General features: G+C 41.4%; 1 protein-coding gene across 1 annotated transcript in view; it reads right to left on the bottom strand.

Annotated features, from left to right (window-relative positions):
* samm50l (sorting and assembly machinery component 50 homolog, like) overlaps window positions 1-16,783 on the bottom strand; it is a 39,549-nt gene that overhangs the window by 4,078 nt on the left and 18,688 nt on the right. The window contains exons 9-14 of the mRNA XM_020933270.2: window positions 15,578-15,649; window positions 13,522-13,608; window positions 10,303-10,373; window positions 9,867-9,934; window positions 7,301-7,447; window positions 5,853-5,994 (exon numbers count right to left, since the gene is read on the bottom strand). Of these exons, the coding sequence (XP_020788929.1) occupies window positions 5,853-5,994; window positions 7,301-7,447; window positions 9,867-9,934; window positions 10,303-10,373; window positions 13,522-13,608; window positions 15,578-15,649 (587 nt within the window). The remainder of the gene's footprint in view (window positions 1-5,852; window positions 5,995-7,300; window positions 7,448-9,866; window positions 9,935-10,302; window positions 10,374-13,521; window positions 13,609-15,577; window positions 15,650-16,783) is intronic.

Below are 16,783 nucleotides of genomic sequence, written 5' to 3'. Positions count from 1 at the left end.
ACACAGAGCAAAAAAAATGACAGACTATGCAAAATAAATATAATTTTAACCCAATTTCTTTCTTTTTTTGTTTGTTTTGTGCTGTATTATGGTCGTACAAACTAATAGTAATGATAAAAAAATGCACACAGGTTTATCGTTTTTGATCGTATAAAATAAAGCTCAATGAGAATTAAAAAATGTACCGTATTTTTCAGACTATAAGTGGCACTTTTTTTCATGGTTTGGGTGTTTCCTGCGCCTTAAATATTATAAGTCGCACTTATATATTGTTCACAGTAAAATGCTGCAGAAAGAGCCTCTGTCCTGCTGCAAGTCTTGAAATATTCAGACGAAAACTGTAATCGAGCAGCAGAAAGAAAGTTTGGAGTGAGCGAGAAACTTGTGAGGGACTGGAGGAAAGCGGGGATCAAGAACACAACTTTACGGTAACCAGGAGGATGCACCATGAAACTTTCCTGAAGTCACTGGATGGATGGACTAACTAGAACTTGACTTTAAGCAGGAAATGTCGGTTCCTGGTTTCTGATTTTATAAAATAAATTTCCCCCAAAAAGTTATGTTTTGTTTTTTTTTTTTTGGCTGGAGCGACTTATACTCCGAAAAATATGTAAGTTTTTTTTTTTTGGTTTTTCATTTGTAGTCGTACAAACTAATAATAATGACAAAGGCAGCACAAAATGTATCGTTTATGATCGTATCAAAATAAAAAGTTAATGTTAAAGAAAATGTTAAAGAAAAGCATGTGTTTAGTTAATAGTCGTAATTTACTTGTGAAGACAGTGGGTCTAGTCTTCTAGGTATTTCTATAAGATTTGATTTTTATATTGGTTTTTGAAGTGCACCAAGTTTGTCCAAGTGTTGAAGTGGTCGTCTAAATTCTTCCGTGAGTCTGCTCCACGTCTGTAACTCACTTTTCAGAGGCTTTTCAGAGTCGTTCTAGAGAATTGTTTTGTAAAATTCACGTCACTTCTCAGGTTATATTTGAGTTCATTTGTGCAGAACAATTTTTGAATGTTTTCTGGAAGCAGGTTGAGTTTCACTTTAAATAAGATTTGGCCTGTTTTAAATTTTACCAGGTCACCAAATGTCAGTCTCTTCTTCTCATATCTTTGAGTATTATTAGTCTGTCTACATCTCCAAAGCTCAAAAGTCTCTGTTCCACCTTGTGATGTCATGAAGCTTTGAAGCGTTTCAAATTAACAGCACCTTTAGTTCAGGAGAGTTTGGCAGTGGTCTCTGTTCACGCTTACGTCACAAAACTGGAAAACGTTTGGAAACATGCGGATGACGATTTCCTTTGGGCTCTGTTGGCAAAATCTGGGAAACCTGAGAAAATATCCTGGTTTTCTTCATCTAGCTGTCATTGTAGTCTTTCTTTTTTCCTTCTATAAACTGCCTGTTCATCTGTGCATTATAATTAGTCTAATTTTAATAATAATAATAATACTAAAGTTGTCATTGTAGAGTTATGTTCCGTTGCGTTGGGCAGGTCAGCAGTACTGAACAGCTGCTTGTGAGTGACATTGAAGATGTGATTAGAATCACGTCCGTCATGGAAAAGCTTTGGCAGGTTGTGAAGACGCTGCTGCTCGATCCGCGGTTTCATCACAAGCCCAGAGTCGGGAATTACACCAGAAGTCGTCAGAAGCATGTTTCCAAACGTCTTTCCGGTGAGCGTGAATAGAGTCTCTTCCAGGAAATGAAATGACCCATATGATTCTAGTGAAGGTGTATGGAGTTTAAAGGGTCACTCTACTGATCATCTGTGTAAATGGGTCTAAAATAGAAGCGTATTCCTTTCCCTGGACTTATTTTGGCATTTTAGTGCATATTTGTATAAAATCTGACTTTTGGGTCCAGGGTTCCCGCTCTTTTTCATTGACAAAATTTCAGAACTTTTCCATTACTTTTTTTTTTCTTGCATGTTTTTTGGGCTGATGGGAGAAACCAGAGTGTCCAGAGGAAACCCATCTAGACATGAGGAGAAACTCCACAAAGAAAGGCCCAGGCAACCCAACGATCAAACCTGTAACCTTCTTGCTGTGAGACGTGAGTGCAAGCCACTCAGCCACCGTTGCCGCCTTATAGTTTTTTAACATTCAAAATCCTGTCAGTGCATTTATCGTCGTCTCTTTAAAACAAAAGGTGCATACGTTCAGAAATGATCATAATAGCCTCATGAGAACTTAACAGAACGCTGCAGTTGGTGAAAGAGATAATAAAAGTCAATGACTTTTCCAGAATTTCCATGACCGTGGGAACCCGGTGAGTCAAAGTCGTCTGTATCGGCCTCTTTAGCCAATGTCCTGGCTTGTAGTTGATCCTAAACTACAGACGCAGGTTATTACGTGACCAGCGCAGCCGGTGGAGTCTATAGGGCGGGACGTGAGGAGCCCCTCTCAGCCCCAACCTCGCACCGCCGGACACCTCCATGTCCCGCCGTGTCTGGAGAAAAGGGAAACTGCGTGATCTGAGCACAACCATCCACTCTGTTTCAGAGTCTGGAGCACACCAGTCCAGACCGTGTTGTTGTGGCTGTCTGTTTGATAAGTTTAATTGTTTAATAAGTTTATTCGGATGTTTCCACAAATGATAAATTGCATGAACTCCTCCACTTGAGGCAAGGAGTTCATGCAATTTATCATTTATGGATCACCTCTGATCATGAGCTCTGGGTAATCGCCAAAAGGACCAGAGCGCCGATACAAGCGGCACAAATGAGTTTCCTCCGCAGGGTGTCTGGGCGCTCCCTTAGAGACAGAGTGAGGAGCTCAGTCACACAGGAGGAGCTCGGAGTAGAGCTGCTGCTCCTCCACGTGGAGAGGAGCGGCTGAGGGGAGGAGCATCTGTTCTGTCTCCTGGGCGTCTCCCTCAGGAGGTGTTCATGTCCCACCGGGAGGAGGCCCCGGGGGAAGACCCAAGACACACTGGAGGGACTATGTCTCTGGGCTGGGATGGATGGATAAATTGCATTATTACGCAGGAATCAACAGATAAAGGCAATTATTTTACATTGCTCATCACAACTATAATCTCCAAAAAAAAAAAAAAATTCATTCTGAAAAGGAGTGTGGAGAAGCGACGCTTATCTACCCCCACCCCCTTTTACAAAACCATTAAAGCAACAATGTGCTGCTGCCAGACTCTTATAATCGTACGTCACACTCCAGATACAAAAATATAGTGTAGTTTACATTCAGACGACAAATAAACTTAAATTCCTTCTTCTGCATACGTAGCTATAATCATTTATTTATATTTATGTTTAAATATTTTCATATTTGGACATTTTTTGAGCTCATCACTCGTAGAGCTCCAAATTGAAATACAAAAACTTTTCCTTGTTGGTCGGACTCTGGCCAATTTAAAGAGATGAATTCCCTTTAAATTATAAATACTTACTCTTTCAATAAAAAGATTCAGAATATTGGCTGGAGGATTTTTCAGATTTTACTTAGGGAAACGGTTTAATGGCTTTTTAAAAACACAGTGGAGCGCTCCCTGTATTCCGACATGAGTGTTTTGTATTTTCAAAGAAGAACTCAGCCTAAATGTGCAGGATTGTGAGTTAAACATGAAACAAAATGAAACAAAACACAACTCCAGGTCTGAAACTCCATTAGAACAAATCAGAAAACAGCTTCATAATTTATATTTATTATTTCAGCACTAATCCTGTATTTTTCTAAGAATCTGCCGTCAATATTTATCAGAGTTTATTTACCAAACCCAGGAATAAAAGGAATACAAACAGGGAAAGCCGTCAGAGGAGTTTTAAAAGTCAAACCATCAGGTGTTGTTTTGTTACGTGTAAACAGAGCGCGGCTTTATTTAACCACGTGAATCATCAAATCAGAACATTTTATTTTTAGATGAGTAGAGAACAGAACGTCTGAAACTAGATCTGATGATTATTTGGTACCAGTTTGATACACAGGTAGAACAGGCTACAAGAACACTGCCCTTTAGTGGAATCTTTAGGTACCAACATTGCACTGGGATTAATACAAAGTTGTACTCGAGTAGTTTATAAAAGAAAAATAGAAACGCATTGAATTTAGAACAGGAATCTTGAGTTAATCGTCCTGTATTACTCAAAATATTTAAGTCATATTCTAATGTTGTTGTGTTTTGTTTCATTCACACGTTTGAGTAAATTTTTATTATTATTAGTCTGTCTACATCTCCAAAGCTCCAAAATGGTCTGTTCCACTTTGTGATGTCATGAAGCTGTAGTAAATTTCCGTTTGATTGAAGAACTCGGCCTAAATGTGCAGGGTTTGTGAGGTAAACTTGAAACAAAACACAACTCCAGGTGTGTTTGTGATGAGGAAACATTAGAGCATCAATCAGAAAAGAAAATGGACAATTTAAATGAAATAAACAAATAAAACCATGTGAAAAACATAAGTGAAAATGTCCGGTTCACACTTTGAGCTCTGACCTCTCCTTGCTCAGTGTGTGACCTCTGTGTGTGACCTCTGTGTGTGACCTCTGTGTGTGACCTCTGTGTGTGACCTCTGTGTGGCCTTAGTTTGACCTCAGTGTGACCTCTGACCCGTCTCAGCTCAGTGTGACCTAAGGCTGTCGCAATAACTGCAAAAATGAATCACCGCGCTACTAAGAGACCGACCACGATCACCGCATGAGACCAACGTGACCCGACCCAGAGTCCTGCACGGGTCCATTTTTAGAGATTTGCACCCGCCCGGACCTGTTAACATTCCACCTGTTACCCACCCGCCCCCGTGATAACCCACGTAGACCGTCGGGTGACCGCAGGCGAAAGGACCGGCGAAGAGCTCCACATGGCACGGAGGTAAACGCAGCCATTGCCCGATCGCAATTTGCGGACACCTGCTCCGTGTGCTCGTGCTCCTGGCTCTCTCTCTTAAGTCTGTGGGTACCCGACCTGGTGCGGGACTCTGACCCGACCTGGTGCGGGACTCTGACCCGACCTGGTGCGGGACTCTGACCTGAGAGCTTGTTACTTCTCACACTTCTCACACTACGCACACAAGACAACCAAGGTACATGTGCATCTGCAACAAGAGCATCATCAGAGAGTTTTCAGAGCCGCTGGAAATATTATAACTCCGGGGGATGTGGGGAGGGGGTGCGATATCACCACATACTGCGGTGTTGAGCCGCTAAACCGCACCGCAGGAGAAATTCTCTAACCGCGACAGCCCTAGTGTGACCTCTGACTTGTCCCTGCTCAGTATGTGACCTGCTCCCGGTCTGTGTGTGACCTCTGTGTGTGTGACCTGTGTGTGTGTGACCTCTGTGTGTGTGTGACCTCTGTGTGTGTGTGACCTCTGTGTGTGTGTGACCTCTGTGTGTGTGTGACCTCTGTGTGTGACCTCTGTGTGTGTGTGACCTCTGTGTGTGTGTGACCTGTGTGTGTGTGACTGTGTGTGTCTGTGACCTGTGTGTGACCTGTGTGTGACCTCTGTGTGTGTGACCTGTGTGTGTGACCTGTGTGACCTGTGTGTGTGACCTCTGTGTGTGACTGTGACCCTGTGTGACCTCTGCCTCTGTGTGTGACCTCTGTGTGTGTGACGTGTGTGACCTCTGTGTGTGACCTCTGTGTGTGACCTCTGCGTGTGTGACCTCTGCGTGTGTGACCTCTGTGTGTGTGACCTCTGTGTGTGTGACCTCTGTGTGTGACCTGTGTGTGACCTGTTGTGTGACCTGTGACCTCTGCGTGTGTGACCTCTGCGTGTGTGACCTGTGTGTGTGTGTGAGCTCTGCGTGTGTGACCTCTGTGTGTGTGACCTCTGTGTGTGTGTGACCTCTGTGTGTGTGTGACCTCTGTGTGTGTGACCTCTGTGTGTGTGACCTCTGACCTGTCTCCGCTCTGCACCCCCATCGGGACGCAGTAGTTGAGTTCCAGTCGGGCGATGTTTCCGAGTCTCAGGACGATTCCGGCTCCGTACGACCAACGGATGCATTCAGCCAACTTCTGCAGGTGAGCCTGAGGCCCCTCCCCTACGGACAGGGACACAGAGGCAGAGAGACAGGGACAGACAGGACACAGGGACACAGACAGGGACACAGACAGGTGCACAGACAGGGACAGACAGAGGACAGAGAGACAGGGACACAGACAGGTGCACAGACAGGGACACAGACAGGGACAGAGATGGGTTCAAAGATTAAAGGTGCTGTACTGATTTCCTGATGATCCTTTCAGTTTCTAATAGTGAGTGTGTTTACATGCACATCAATAACCCGGTTATGATCGGGTTTTTTGAGTATCCCGGTTTCTTGATGGTGCATGTAAACGCAGTAACCCGGTTTCAGTAACCCGGTTATGGCAGTATCCCGGTTATTAGAAACCGGGTTACTGTAGCTGGTTTATTCTGATAGTAACCGGGATACTGTGACATGTAAACGCAGTACCCGGTTACTGCAACATAAAGTTGAGTCGCATGCATCCAAACGACACTTTCCAGCCTTTCACCACACAACAGTAGTGACATAAATAAATTGACCAACATAAATAAAGTGACCAAACGAGTGAAATGACGTAAAATAAAGAGCTGCGCTAAACCTGCACATGTACAATCTGCACTCGTACGACCTGCACTCGTGTGACGCTGAAAAGCTAAAACATGAACTATCTCCTATACTCTATATGCACGAAACACACTTACCATCATCAGCACCTCTTCTGTCACAGAAATAACACACATAATCCACAGAGTCGTGTCATTTAGTCCAAAAGAAACTGATCGCATCAGCGGCGCAAGGAGCGAGTTGTTTTTATCGCCGCTAACAGTTTATGCTAATTAGCCAAACGGTCTTAAGTTTCGTTTCTGTAAAACGTAAACAAATGTGATCACAGCTGAATGATCTGATCAAACGGGCTGATGTGTCTATAGTGTTTATGGTTTATATGTTGTAAAGTTGAGTTTATTTATGCAGAAGATTTTAATGAAGAATCTGCACAGTGGATTGTGGGAGATCCTCGTAGCTCCTTAGCTTCTTATGCTAAAGGAGCTCACGGTTTGTATTTTTCCTGGTTTATGAAATTGATTTAAGTTAATTTTTGCGCCTGCGCATTTGTAAGATTATGTCAAGAAACCGGGATACTCCATTTGATCATGTACACGCGGATATGAGTGTCCCGGTTTCTCAGTGCGCATGTAAACACAGTAACACGAATACTGACAGAACCGGGATATGGCTAATAACCGGGTTATTGATGTGCATGTATACGCACTCAGTGTTTTTTTGTTTTTTTTTTTACCGTAGTTGATGTTTAAATAGATACAAAGGTGTATATTTTTACCGTAGTTGAGGTTGCAGAGGTTTCCGGCGTTGAGGAAAAAGTGTGTTCTGAACAAGTCTCCGAATCCTCCTCGGCCCGGCCTGAAGGGCAGGGGCGTGTACAGGTGCAGCCCCCCCGCCCAGTACGCCTCTCCGCCCAGGTAATCTCCTACACACAGGGACAAAGAGGGTCAAATGCTCCTGCAAATAAACCAAACAACCCGCCCAGTCCCGCTCTCCGCCCGGGTCACACCCAAGAGTCAAATACAACACCTGAGATCACACACACACACAGTTTTAAAGGGTCCATTTCACACACTCTGATCTGTCACACACAGACCTGGAGTTGTGTTTTGTTTCATTCACATGTTTAACTCACAAACCCTGCACATTCAGTTTTTATCTCAAACTAAAAATACTCTGTTTCACCTTCAGATGTCATGTGGTAAAACAGAAGAAGTGCTCCACTGTGTTTTTAAACTCCACACATTAGGGTTATACAGTATTAGTGTCCCACAGTATCAAAAAGTAGCAGCGTTATCAGTTTCATTACAGTCATTAAAAAAATCTGCAGCGCATAAGGACCTAATGAAATATTATAATTTACTGATCCCTACATTTGTTTGCTCGGCACAAATGAATGTGTTTGTATTTTCAGTTTAATGTTTCACGATTTAAAACTAATAGTGTCTAAAATGTTTCTTTTAACTGTGCAGGGAGACGACGTTCAATTAGTTTCGTTCCATTGTCATGTGACGCTCATAAGAGACCGAGACAAGACGACAAGTCCGGCCACAAGAAAGTTTGTCTCAAAAAATAAAATACTAGTACTTCTACAATTTGGCAGCATTTTGGCTTCAGGCCGAATGACAGGAAGACGGGTAAATAAACCAAATTGAGCGTACCCGTCGCGGCTTCTAATTCAGCTTTGAGCACATTTGTTTACGTTTTACAGAAACAAAACTTAAAACCACGTGGCTCATTTGTATAAACTAAAGCGCTGATAAAACAGCTCTTTCCTTGTGTCTGATGTGGTTCAGCTTCTGTTGGACTAAAGGACACGACTCAGTGGAATATGAGTGTTGTTTCTGTGACAGAGGATGTGCTGCTGATGGTGAGTCTGTTCTGTGTTTCTGTCGTGTTGGAGATGGTTCATGGTAAACTTTTCAGGGATTATAAATCTACAGGTCATACACACAGATCATAGTTCGTAGTTTACTAAAGTCGTACTAAAACATTTTGGTAATACAGTAATACTGTATACCCTGGTGAAATGCTGAGAAGGTTTAACGGTAGAACACCCCCCAACCCAACAACACACCTTCACAGGATTATTTGGATCATTTCATTAATTTGGAATCTCTTTTGAACTAAAGGTAAAAGGAGCTGTTCAAAACTGAAAACTACCACTTCATGACATCACAAGGTGGAACAGAGCATTCTGAGCTCCAGATCTGTTTTTGAGGAGGTTTGTTACCTCCAGATCTGGAGCTCAGAATGCTCTAATTAGCTCTAAACCAGGTCTAAAAGAGTACTATTCCAGGTCTAAACCAGGTCTAAACCAGGTCTAAACCAGGTCTAAACCAGATCTAAACCAGATCTAAACCAGGTCTAAAAGAGTACTATTCCAGGTCTAAACCAGAACCAGGTCTAAAAGAGTACCATTCCAGGTCTAAACCAGATCTAAACCAGGTCTAAACCAGATCTAAACCAGGTCTAAACCAGATCTAAACCAGGTCTAAAAGAGTACTATTCCAGGTCTAAACCAGATCTAAACCAGGTCTAAAAGAGTACTATTCCAGGTCTAAACCAGATCTAAACCAGGTCTAAACCAGGTCTAAACCAGGTCTAAACCAGATCTAAACCAGGTCTAAACCAGGTCTAAACCAGATCTAAACCAGGTCTAAACCAGATCTAAACCAGGTCTAAACCAGATCTAAACCAGGTCTAAACCAGGTCTAAACCAGGTCTAAACCAGGTCTAAAAGAGTACTATTCCAGGTCTAAACCAGGTCTAAACCAGGTCTAAACCAGGTCTAAACCAGGTCTAAACCAGATCTAAACCAGGTCTAAAAGAGTACTATTCCAGGTCTAAACCAGATCTAAACCAGGTCTAAACCAGGTCTAAACCAGGTCTAAACCAGATCTAAACCAGGTCTAAAAGAGTACTATTCCAGGTCTAAACCAGGTCTAAACCAGGTCTAAACCAGGTCTAAACCAGATCTAAACCAAAACCAGGTCTAAACCAGGTCTAAAAGAGTACTATTCCAGGTCTAAACCAGATCTAAACCAGGTCTAAACCAGGTCTAAACCAGATCTAAACCAGGTCTAAACCAGGTCTAAACCAGGTCTAAACCATCTAAACCAGGTCTAAACCAGGTCTAAACCAGGTGGAGCAGGGTGTTTTGAGCTTTGCAGATTTAAACAAACTAATAATAAAGTTTTACTCAAACATGTGAATGAAACAAAACACGACTCCAGGTCTGTTTCTGAGGAGGAACAACATTAGAACATGAGCTAAAACTCACAGTCAGTCAGTCAGTTTTGTGTGATATTGGAGCTTTAACCAGATCGTTGAATTTGTTTTACCTTCGCTCTGTGGTCCGATACTGTACATCCCAAACCCTCGAACACTGGTCGGGCCTCCCAGGTAAAATCTGACAAATAAACAAGAGATTAAAGATGAAGGAAATCCACTCAAAAATCAGACGCTTTTTTTCCTTGTAGATGTTATTGCTTTGTCTGGAATGTTCCACAGTACGGCATTAAACCTTTCTATCTTCATGGAGACCAAACCAGATCAAGTTCCAGGCCAGATCTGTGGAGAGGCGACGCCGCTCACAGTCAAAATGTCTGTTTTTCTATGTGTTTTTGAGCTATAAAACCACCTGTGATTGAATAAATGTAAAGTGGAGCTGTTTAATGTCACACTGTGGAACATTCCAGGCAGAGCAGTGACGTATCCATGGAAACGAGCACACAAGTTACACAGGGCAGCTTTATACAGTCAGTGAATTCTCTGTACCTGTCTGCGATACAGGACGGCTGCCCTCCGAGCGGATACAACATCCCTCCCCAGAACGACGCAGACAGAACCTGAAACACACATTTAACAGTTTCTCTTAGAACTTAGGATTTTGGTCACACTCGCAACGACTTCCACTACATAAAAGTGCTATAAAATAAAACTCAATTAACAATTTTTTATATTTTCAACGACTCAAACCTCTTCTCCATGTGTCTTCTGTTCAAAAATATCAAAAAATCATTCAAATTTAAACTGAATTTATAGATATGGGCCATTTTTTTATATTATGGTGACCAGATTTTCAAAATCAAAACCTGGGACACCCCGGGTTTGTGGTGGACGGTAATAATAAAACTGTGAACATTGTGACATTAACCTCCTACGACCCAAACTCTTGAGGCTTTATTGATTTCTCTTTGTTATTTGGGCTGATTGGGACTTAATGAGGCAAAAACTAAGAATTCTATTGGTACATGATGTAGTTCCTGAGTAAAATGACATCCAGATATGATTTATAAAACATTAATTTTATGTTTTAATCATTTTGATGGAACACAAAAAAGTCACAATTGAATAATGATTTGTAAAAACCAATAAGAGCCTGAACAACCCAAAAGGTGTTGGACATAAATGTGGACACATGTGGACACCAGGTCCTATGAGGCTACGGAAAACTGTTCTGCATTTGGCCCATTCATGACTTATTCACGATGAACATGTGAGTCAGTACAGTCACATTTTCTTTGTGTTTTGGTTGTTTTTAAGCAGCTTTTATGTATTTTACTTTAAAAAAATGACCATTTATTCCTTTCTTTGCTGTTGGCTGGTATCAAATTGGTCAAAAATAGGGACACCTGGGACATTTCTTGTATAAATCTTGGACAAAACACTGTTTTAAGACATTAAACCCTGATGAAGACCAGTTAAAGTCGAAACGTGTCAGCTTTGGCCATTCAAATAAAGGCCTTTTAACTATATTTATCCTTGTTCCATTTTTTACTTTTTCTACTTTTATGGTTTAAGTTTTGATCCTTTTTCCAAGAGCGCCCTCTACCTGCTCCCACTGATTGGAAAACCTGCAGCAAACAGCCACATTTTTGTTCTTTCTGCACAAAACACAGTTTTTTTGTATAAATCTGCTGGGACAGGGGACACAGAGCTCAAAACTGGGACTGTCCCAGGTCTGGTCATCCTGTTTTAGATACCAAAAACATAAAGATTGGAAAATTTTCAGAAATAAAAGTCTGAAGTGGATTGTTTGAGTTGATGTTATTAGAGCCTTACATATGTTACACATGTCATTAATTTATAACAACATTGATTTTGGTGCATTATTGCAAAATGTACACAAAAAGTCTCCAAGGACTTATCTCCCTCTAGTGGTTATACAGAGTCACTACAGAAGTTCAAATTATGAATATTTATCTATGCATATTGTAGGTTAAAATTCGTTAGTAATGTTGAGATTGAGATTGTTAACTCTTTCCCCCCTGGACGCCGACTAGGAACAACCCATACATATGTTACTAGGGCTACACCCATAGAGCATAACTGCATAAAAGAAAACAGACTTCCACGAGTGATTATAAATGATTTTTACACTCATGAACTTAATTGTAACACAGACATATTTGGTATCTCTGGAAACCTCAGACTCTGAACAATTCATTTCTGGATGTTTAAATCTGATTCAACTCATTTATAGGTGTATAACAGCTCACTGAAAATGAGAGTTTACCTGGTCAGGTGCAAACTCGAAAAACAAAAAAACTACATTCAGCATCTGATATCTGCATGTTCTGAGTACTATATTCATAAAAAAAATTTAAAATATACTTTGTCAAAGTATTTAAACAGATTTCATATCACCAGATACAGTAAAGCCAAGTGTGCACCTGTTTTTACCTGTTGTTCACCTGTGTGCACCCAATAAATTTTTTTCCATTTAACTTATTCAACTCATTTAGCTTATTCAACTTATTTTATTTATTCAACTCATTTAACTTATTCAACTAATTTAGCTTATTATAATATAATAATATAATAATATAATAATAAAACTCTTCCCCGTCAGTGTGTGTCCAGTATTTGTCATCTTGGTTACTTTCTCGTGTGCAGAGCTCCACATAAGTGTTTTTTCTGTAGCGATTCTGTTATACATCGCATCTTGGAAAAAAAGACTGAAATATTTTAAAGGACTGGCCTGGGCAACATCCAGATTTCAGGGCAATTTTGGTTCATAATCGAGTATAAAGCTCAGATAGTTTGTTCAGATATCGCAGGAATCCACACAGCGGCATCTCACCTTCTCCCCGAAAGTCCGTCGCTGTCGCTCTTTTCCACTTTATAATCAACTTCAACATCATCACTTTGAAACCTATAAAAGTCACTTTTTCTAAACTTATTCATAAAATACGTCCGCTCCTCATTATTTCTAAAACTGTGCGCCGCAGCGCCGCGATCTTTCCATTGCTCGTGTTTCGTGTTGTGTTTTTTCCGGAAGCTACCATCGTCACTATTTCGATTAACTTCGGAAAAAATCGGCGAAAACATATCCTTGAATCCTATTGGTCAGTCTAGTGTGGGTTGTAGTGGCCCTCACCTATCACAGTCTCTGTTTAAATGTGAAAACCCGAGCCATTTCTAAAGGTCGTCAAATCTCGTCTTTAGTGATACGGCGGAGGAGTCAAAAGTCGTCATTAAGGAAACAGGGAGGGTCGTCAAATGTCGTCTTCATGGGGGAAAGAGTTAAAGCGCTCTGTGTTGCATTTTTGTATGAAAAGCGATCTATCATAATAAAGTTTGTTGTTGTTGTAAAGATCCTACATGACACTGTTCTCTGATCTGTTCTAATGTCGTTTCCTCATCACAAATAAACCTGGAGTTTTGTTTGTTTCATTCACAACACACAAACCTGCACATTTAGGCTGAGTTCTTCTCTCAAACTGAACTCCAGGTTTGTTTTTGAGGAGAGAACGACGTCAGAACACGACTTAAAGCTCACAGGAGTCAGTTTTGCGTGACATAGGACCTTTATAGTGGGTTTAAATCATTTCTGTTTTTTTCTAATCCAAATAAATCATGAATAAGGACATACATGACACATCCAATCTGCACTTGGGCAGATCTGAACCCAGGATCTTTTGGTGAGCGGGCGGACGCTTAACCCGCTGCACCGCTCTCTCTCTTTTACATGATTGTGTGTCGTGTTCTGACCGAGTCCCAGAAGAGTCGTCTGTTGAGCTGGAGTTCAAAATCTTCTTTGAGGAAACTGGCGTCTCCTCCCGTGTATCCGGCCAGCTCCTGCGAAACAAACGGACAGGAAATATTTAAAAAATATATAAAAACAGGTTTAAAGACGGTTAACGCTTTAAAGACGCACTCTGGAACTTTTGTGTTGGGGGAGTTTGTCACCTGCTCGTCTCCATGGAGATGTGAGTTTGTGTTTAACTGCGGCTCTTTAACTTTTTCTAACAAGTCAAATTAAAGAAAAGATTTTACTTTCAGAGTAAAACCAGGTCTAAACCCGGACTAAACCAGCACTAAAACAGGACTATAACCAGGACTATTGCAGGTCTAAACCAGGACTATTCCAGGTTAAGACAGGTCTAAAGCAGGTCTAAAAGCAGGTCTAAAACAGTACTAAACCAGGACTAAACCAGGACTAAAGCAGGACTAAAGCAGGACTAAAGCAGGACTAAAGCAGGTCTAAAAGCAGGTCTAAAAGCAGGTCTAAAACAGTACTAAACCAGGACTAAACCAGGACTAAATCTGGACTAAATCAGGACTAAATCCAGGACTAAACCAGGACTAAACCAGGTCTAAAGCAGTACAAAACCAGGACTAAAGCAGGACTAAAGCAGGACTAAAGCAGGACTAAAGCCGGACTAAAGCCGGACTAAAGCCGGACTAAAGCCGGACTAAAGCCGGACTAAAGCTGGACTAAACCAGGTCTAAACCAGGTCTAAACCAGGTCTAAACCAGGTCTAAACCAGGTCTAAACCAGGTCTAAACCAGGTCTATCACAGGTTTAAGACAGGTCTAAAGCAGGTCTAAAACAGGAATAAAACAGGACTAAAACAGGTCTAAAGCAGGTCTAAAGCAGGTCTAAAGCAGGTCTAAACAGGTCTAAAGCAGGTCTAAAGCAGGTCTAAACCAGGACTAAAACAGGACTAAAACAGGACTAAACAGGTCTAAAGCAGGTCTAAAGCAGGTCTAAAGCAGGTCTAAAGCAGGTCTAAAGCAGGTCTAAAGCAGGTCTAAAACAGGTCTAAAGCAGGTCTAAAGCAGGTCTAAAGCAGGTCTAAACCAGGACTAAACCAGGACTAAACCAGGTCTAAACCAGGTCTAAACCAGGTCTATCACAGGACTATTCCAGGTCTATTACCAGGTCTATAACAGAACTATTCCAGGTCTAATCTAGGACTAAACCAGGTCTAAAAGTGGACTACATCATTTTTTCCACTGGTACTTAAACAGTGCACGTACCACAGTTTGAGAAACACCAGCGGCGCAGAATGTTCCACTGTTTGGCATTAAAAATATCCACATCAAATCATCAAATTCACAAATAAAACTGACAAAGGGAAACTGGTTTAAACGTCTTGCCCAGAGACACAACAACAACAACACACTTAGGAAATCTGAACCGCTGATCTTCTGGTTTTTGGGCAGAAGTTTAACCCACTGCCCCAGTATGTTTGGAGATTTGAACCTGTGATTTTGCGTTTGTCCAATTACATGTGTTCTATTAATAAAAACACACATTATTCCTGTGAGTGAGCTCGCCTCTTCAGTGATCCGACCCGTAACTTGGATGTGTTTAACGCCGCGCTGTGGAACATTCCCGACAAAGCGATAACATCTCCGTGGAGACGAGGCGGCGGTGGCGGCATACCGTTCACCGCCAAAATGACAAAGTGTGGCGCTAGAAGGTGCACTGTGTAACTTTTCTGGTGCTCGTCTCCTTGGATACGTCGTTGCTCTGCCTGGAATGTTCCGCAGTGTGACTTTAAACAGCTCTACTTTACTTTTATTCAATTACAGGTGGTTTTACAGCTCAAAAATACCCAGATCTGACCTGTACCTTGGTCTGGTTTGGTCTCCATGGAGATATAAAGGTTTAATGCCACACTGTGAAACATTCAACAGTAGAAAAAGCAACAACATGTCCATGGAGAAAAGCATTTGACGGACGCAGTGCAGCTTTAAGTACAGAATTGAAACAGAAATGTAGAAATGTAGAGCGAGTTTCAGTGTAAACGGGACTGACCTGGTTGACCCGCAGTAAGGCACCTCTGCTCGGGAAGATCGCCGAGTTCCTGGAGTCTATGGACATCGTGTGCTGCGAACAAAAACAAACACGACACATCAGAGCATGAACCTGTTTATAAACTGGATTAAACGGTTGTGTTCTAGAGTTTAACCTGCATGGAGCTCAACAGTGACTTCCTGCTCTACTTCTGTACATTTAATATTCATTTTTTCCACATATAATATTTAATTTTTTTCAAAAGGTCTAAAGCTGTGTTCAGACCGCGGCGTCAAAAAACGTCCGCCGTGGTCAGCGAGTGTCTTGTTTTCCCGATCGAGAGAGTGACTTTAATGTATTTATAACATAAAACTATCTGTTAGTAAGTTTATTTTATATATAACGGTTTTCATAGACTTTTGTCACAAAGACACTTTACAGAACATTGTTCTGTCACTTCACACCTGGAGCTCTGCGCCGCGGCCCTTTCACCTGCAGTCACCCGACTGTCCACACGGACGCACCTCAGAGCTCGTCCCGACAGTGAGTCCTGGTTCAGTCCTGGTTCAGTCCTTTTTTAATCCTGTTTTAATCCTGTTTTAGTCCCGTTTAATTCCTGTTTTAGCCCTGTTTTAGTTCTGTTTTATTCCTGTGTTATTCCCGTTTTAGTCCTGTTTTAGACCTGTTTTAGTCCCGATTTATTCCTGTTTTAGTTCTGTTTTATTCCTGTGTTAGTCCCGTTTTAGTCCTGTTTTAGACCTGATTTATTCCCGTTTTAGTCCTGTTTTATTCCCATTTTAGTCCTGTTTAATTCCCGTTTTAGTCTTGTTTTATTCCCGTTTTAGTCCTGTTTTAGTCCCGTTTTAGTCCTGTTTTAGTTCTGTTTTATTCCTGTGTTATTCCCGTTTTAGTCCTGTTTTAGACCTGTTTTAGTCCCGATTTATTCCCGTTTTAGTCCTGTTTTATTCCCGTTTTACTCCCGTTTTAGTCCTGTTTTATTCCTGTTTTAGTCTTGTTTTATTCCCGTTTTATTCCCGTTTTAGTCCTGTTTTAGTTCCGTTTTATTCCTGTTTTATTCCCGTTTTAGTCCTGTTTTAGTTCCGTTTTATTCCTGTTTTATTCCCGTTTTATTCCTGTTTTATTCCTGTTTTAGTCCCGTTTTATTCCCGTTTTATTCCCGTTTTATTCCCGTTTTAGTCCTGTTTTAGTTCCGTTTTATTCCCGTTT

Source organism: Boleophthalmus pectinirostris, unplaced genomic scaffold (genome assembly GCF_026225935.1).
Source record: "Boleophthalmus pectinirostris isolate CB_2022bp ecotype Guang Dong unplaced genomic scaffold, ASM2622593v1 HiC_scaffold_2826, whole genome shotgun sequence".
In the NCBI taxonomy this organism is placed as follows: domain Eukaryota; kingdom Metazoa; phylum Chordata; class Actinopteri; order Gobiiformes; family Gobiidae; genus Boleophthalmus; species Boleophthalmus pectinirostris.
The sequence above is the reverse complement of the archived record's forward strand: the minus strand, read 5'-3'. Positions and strand labels throughout refer to the sequence as shown.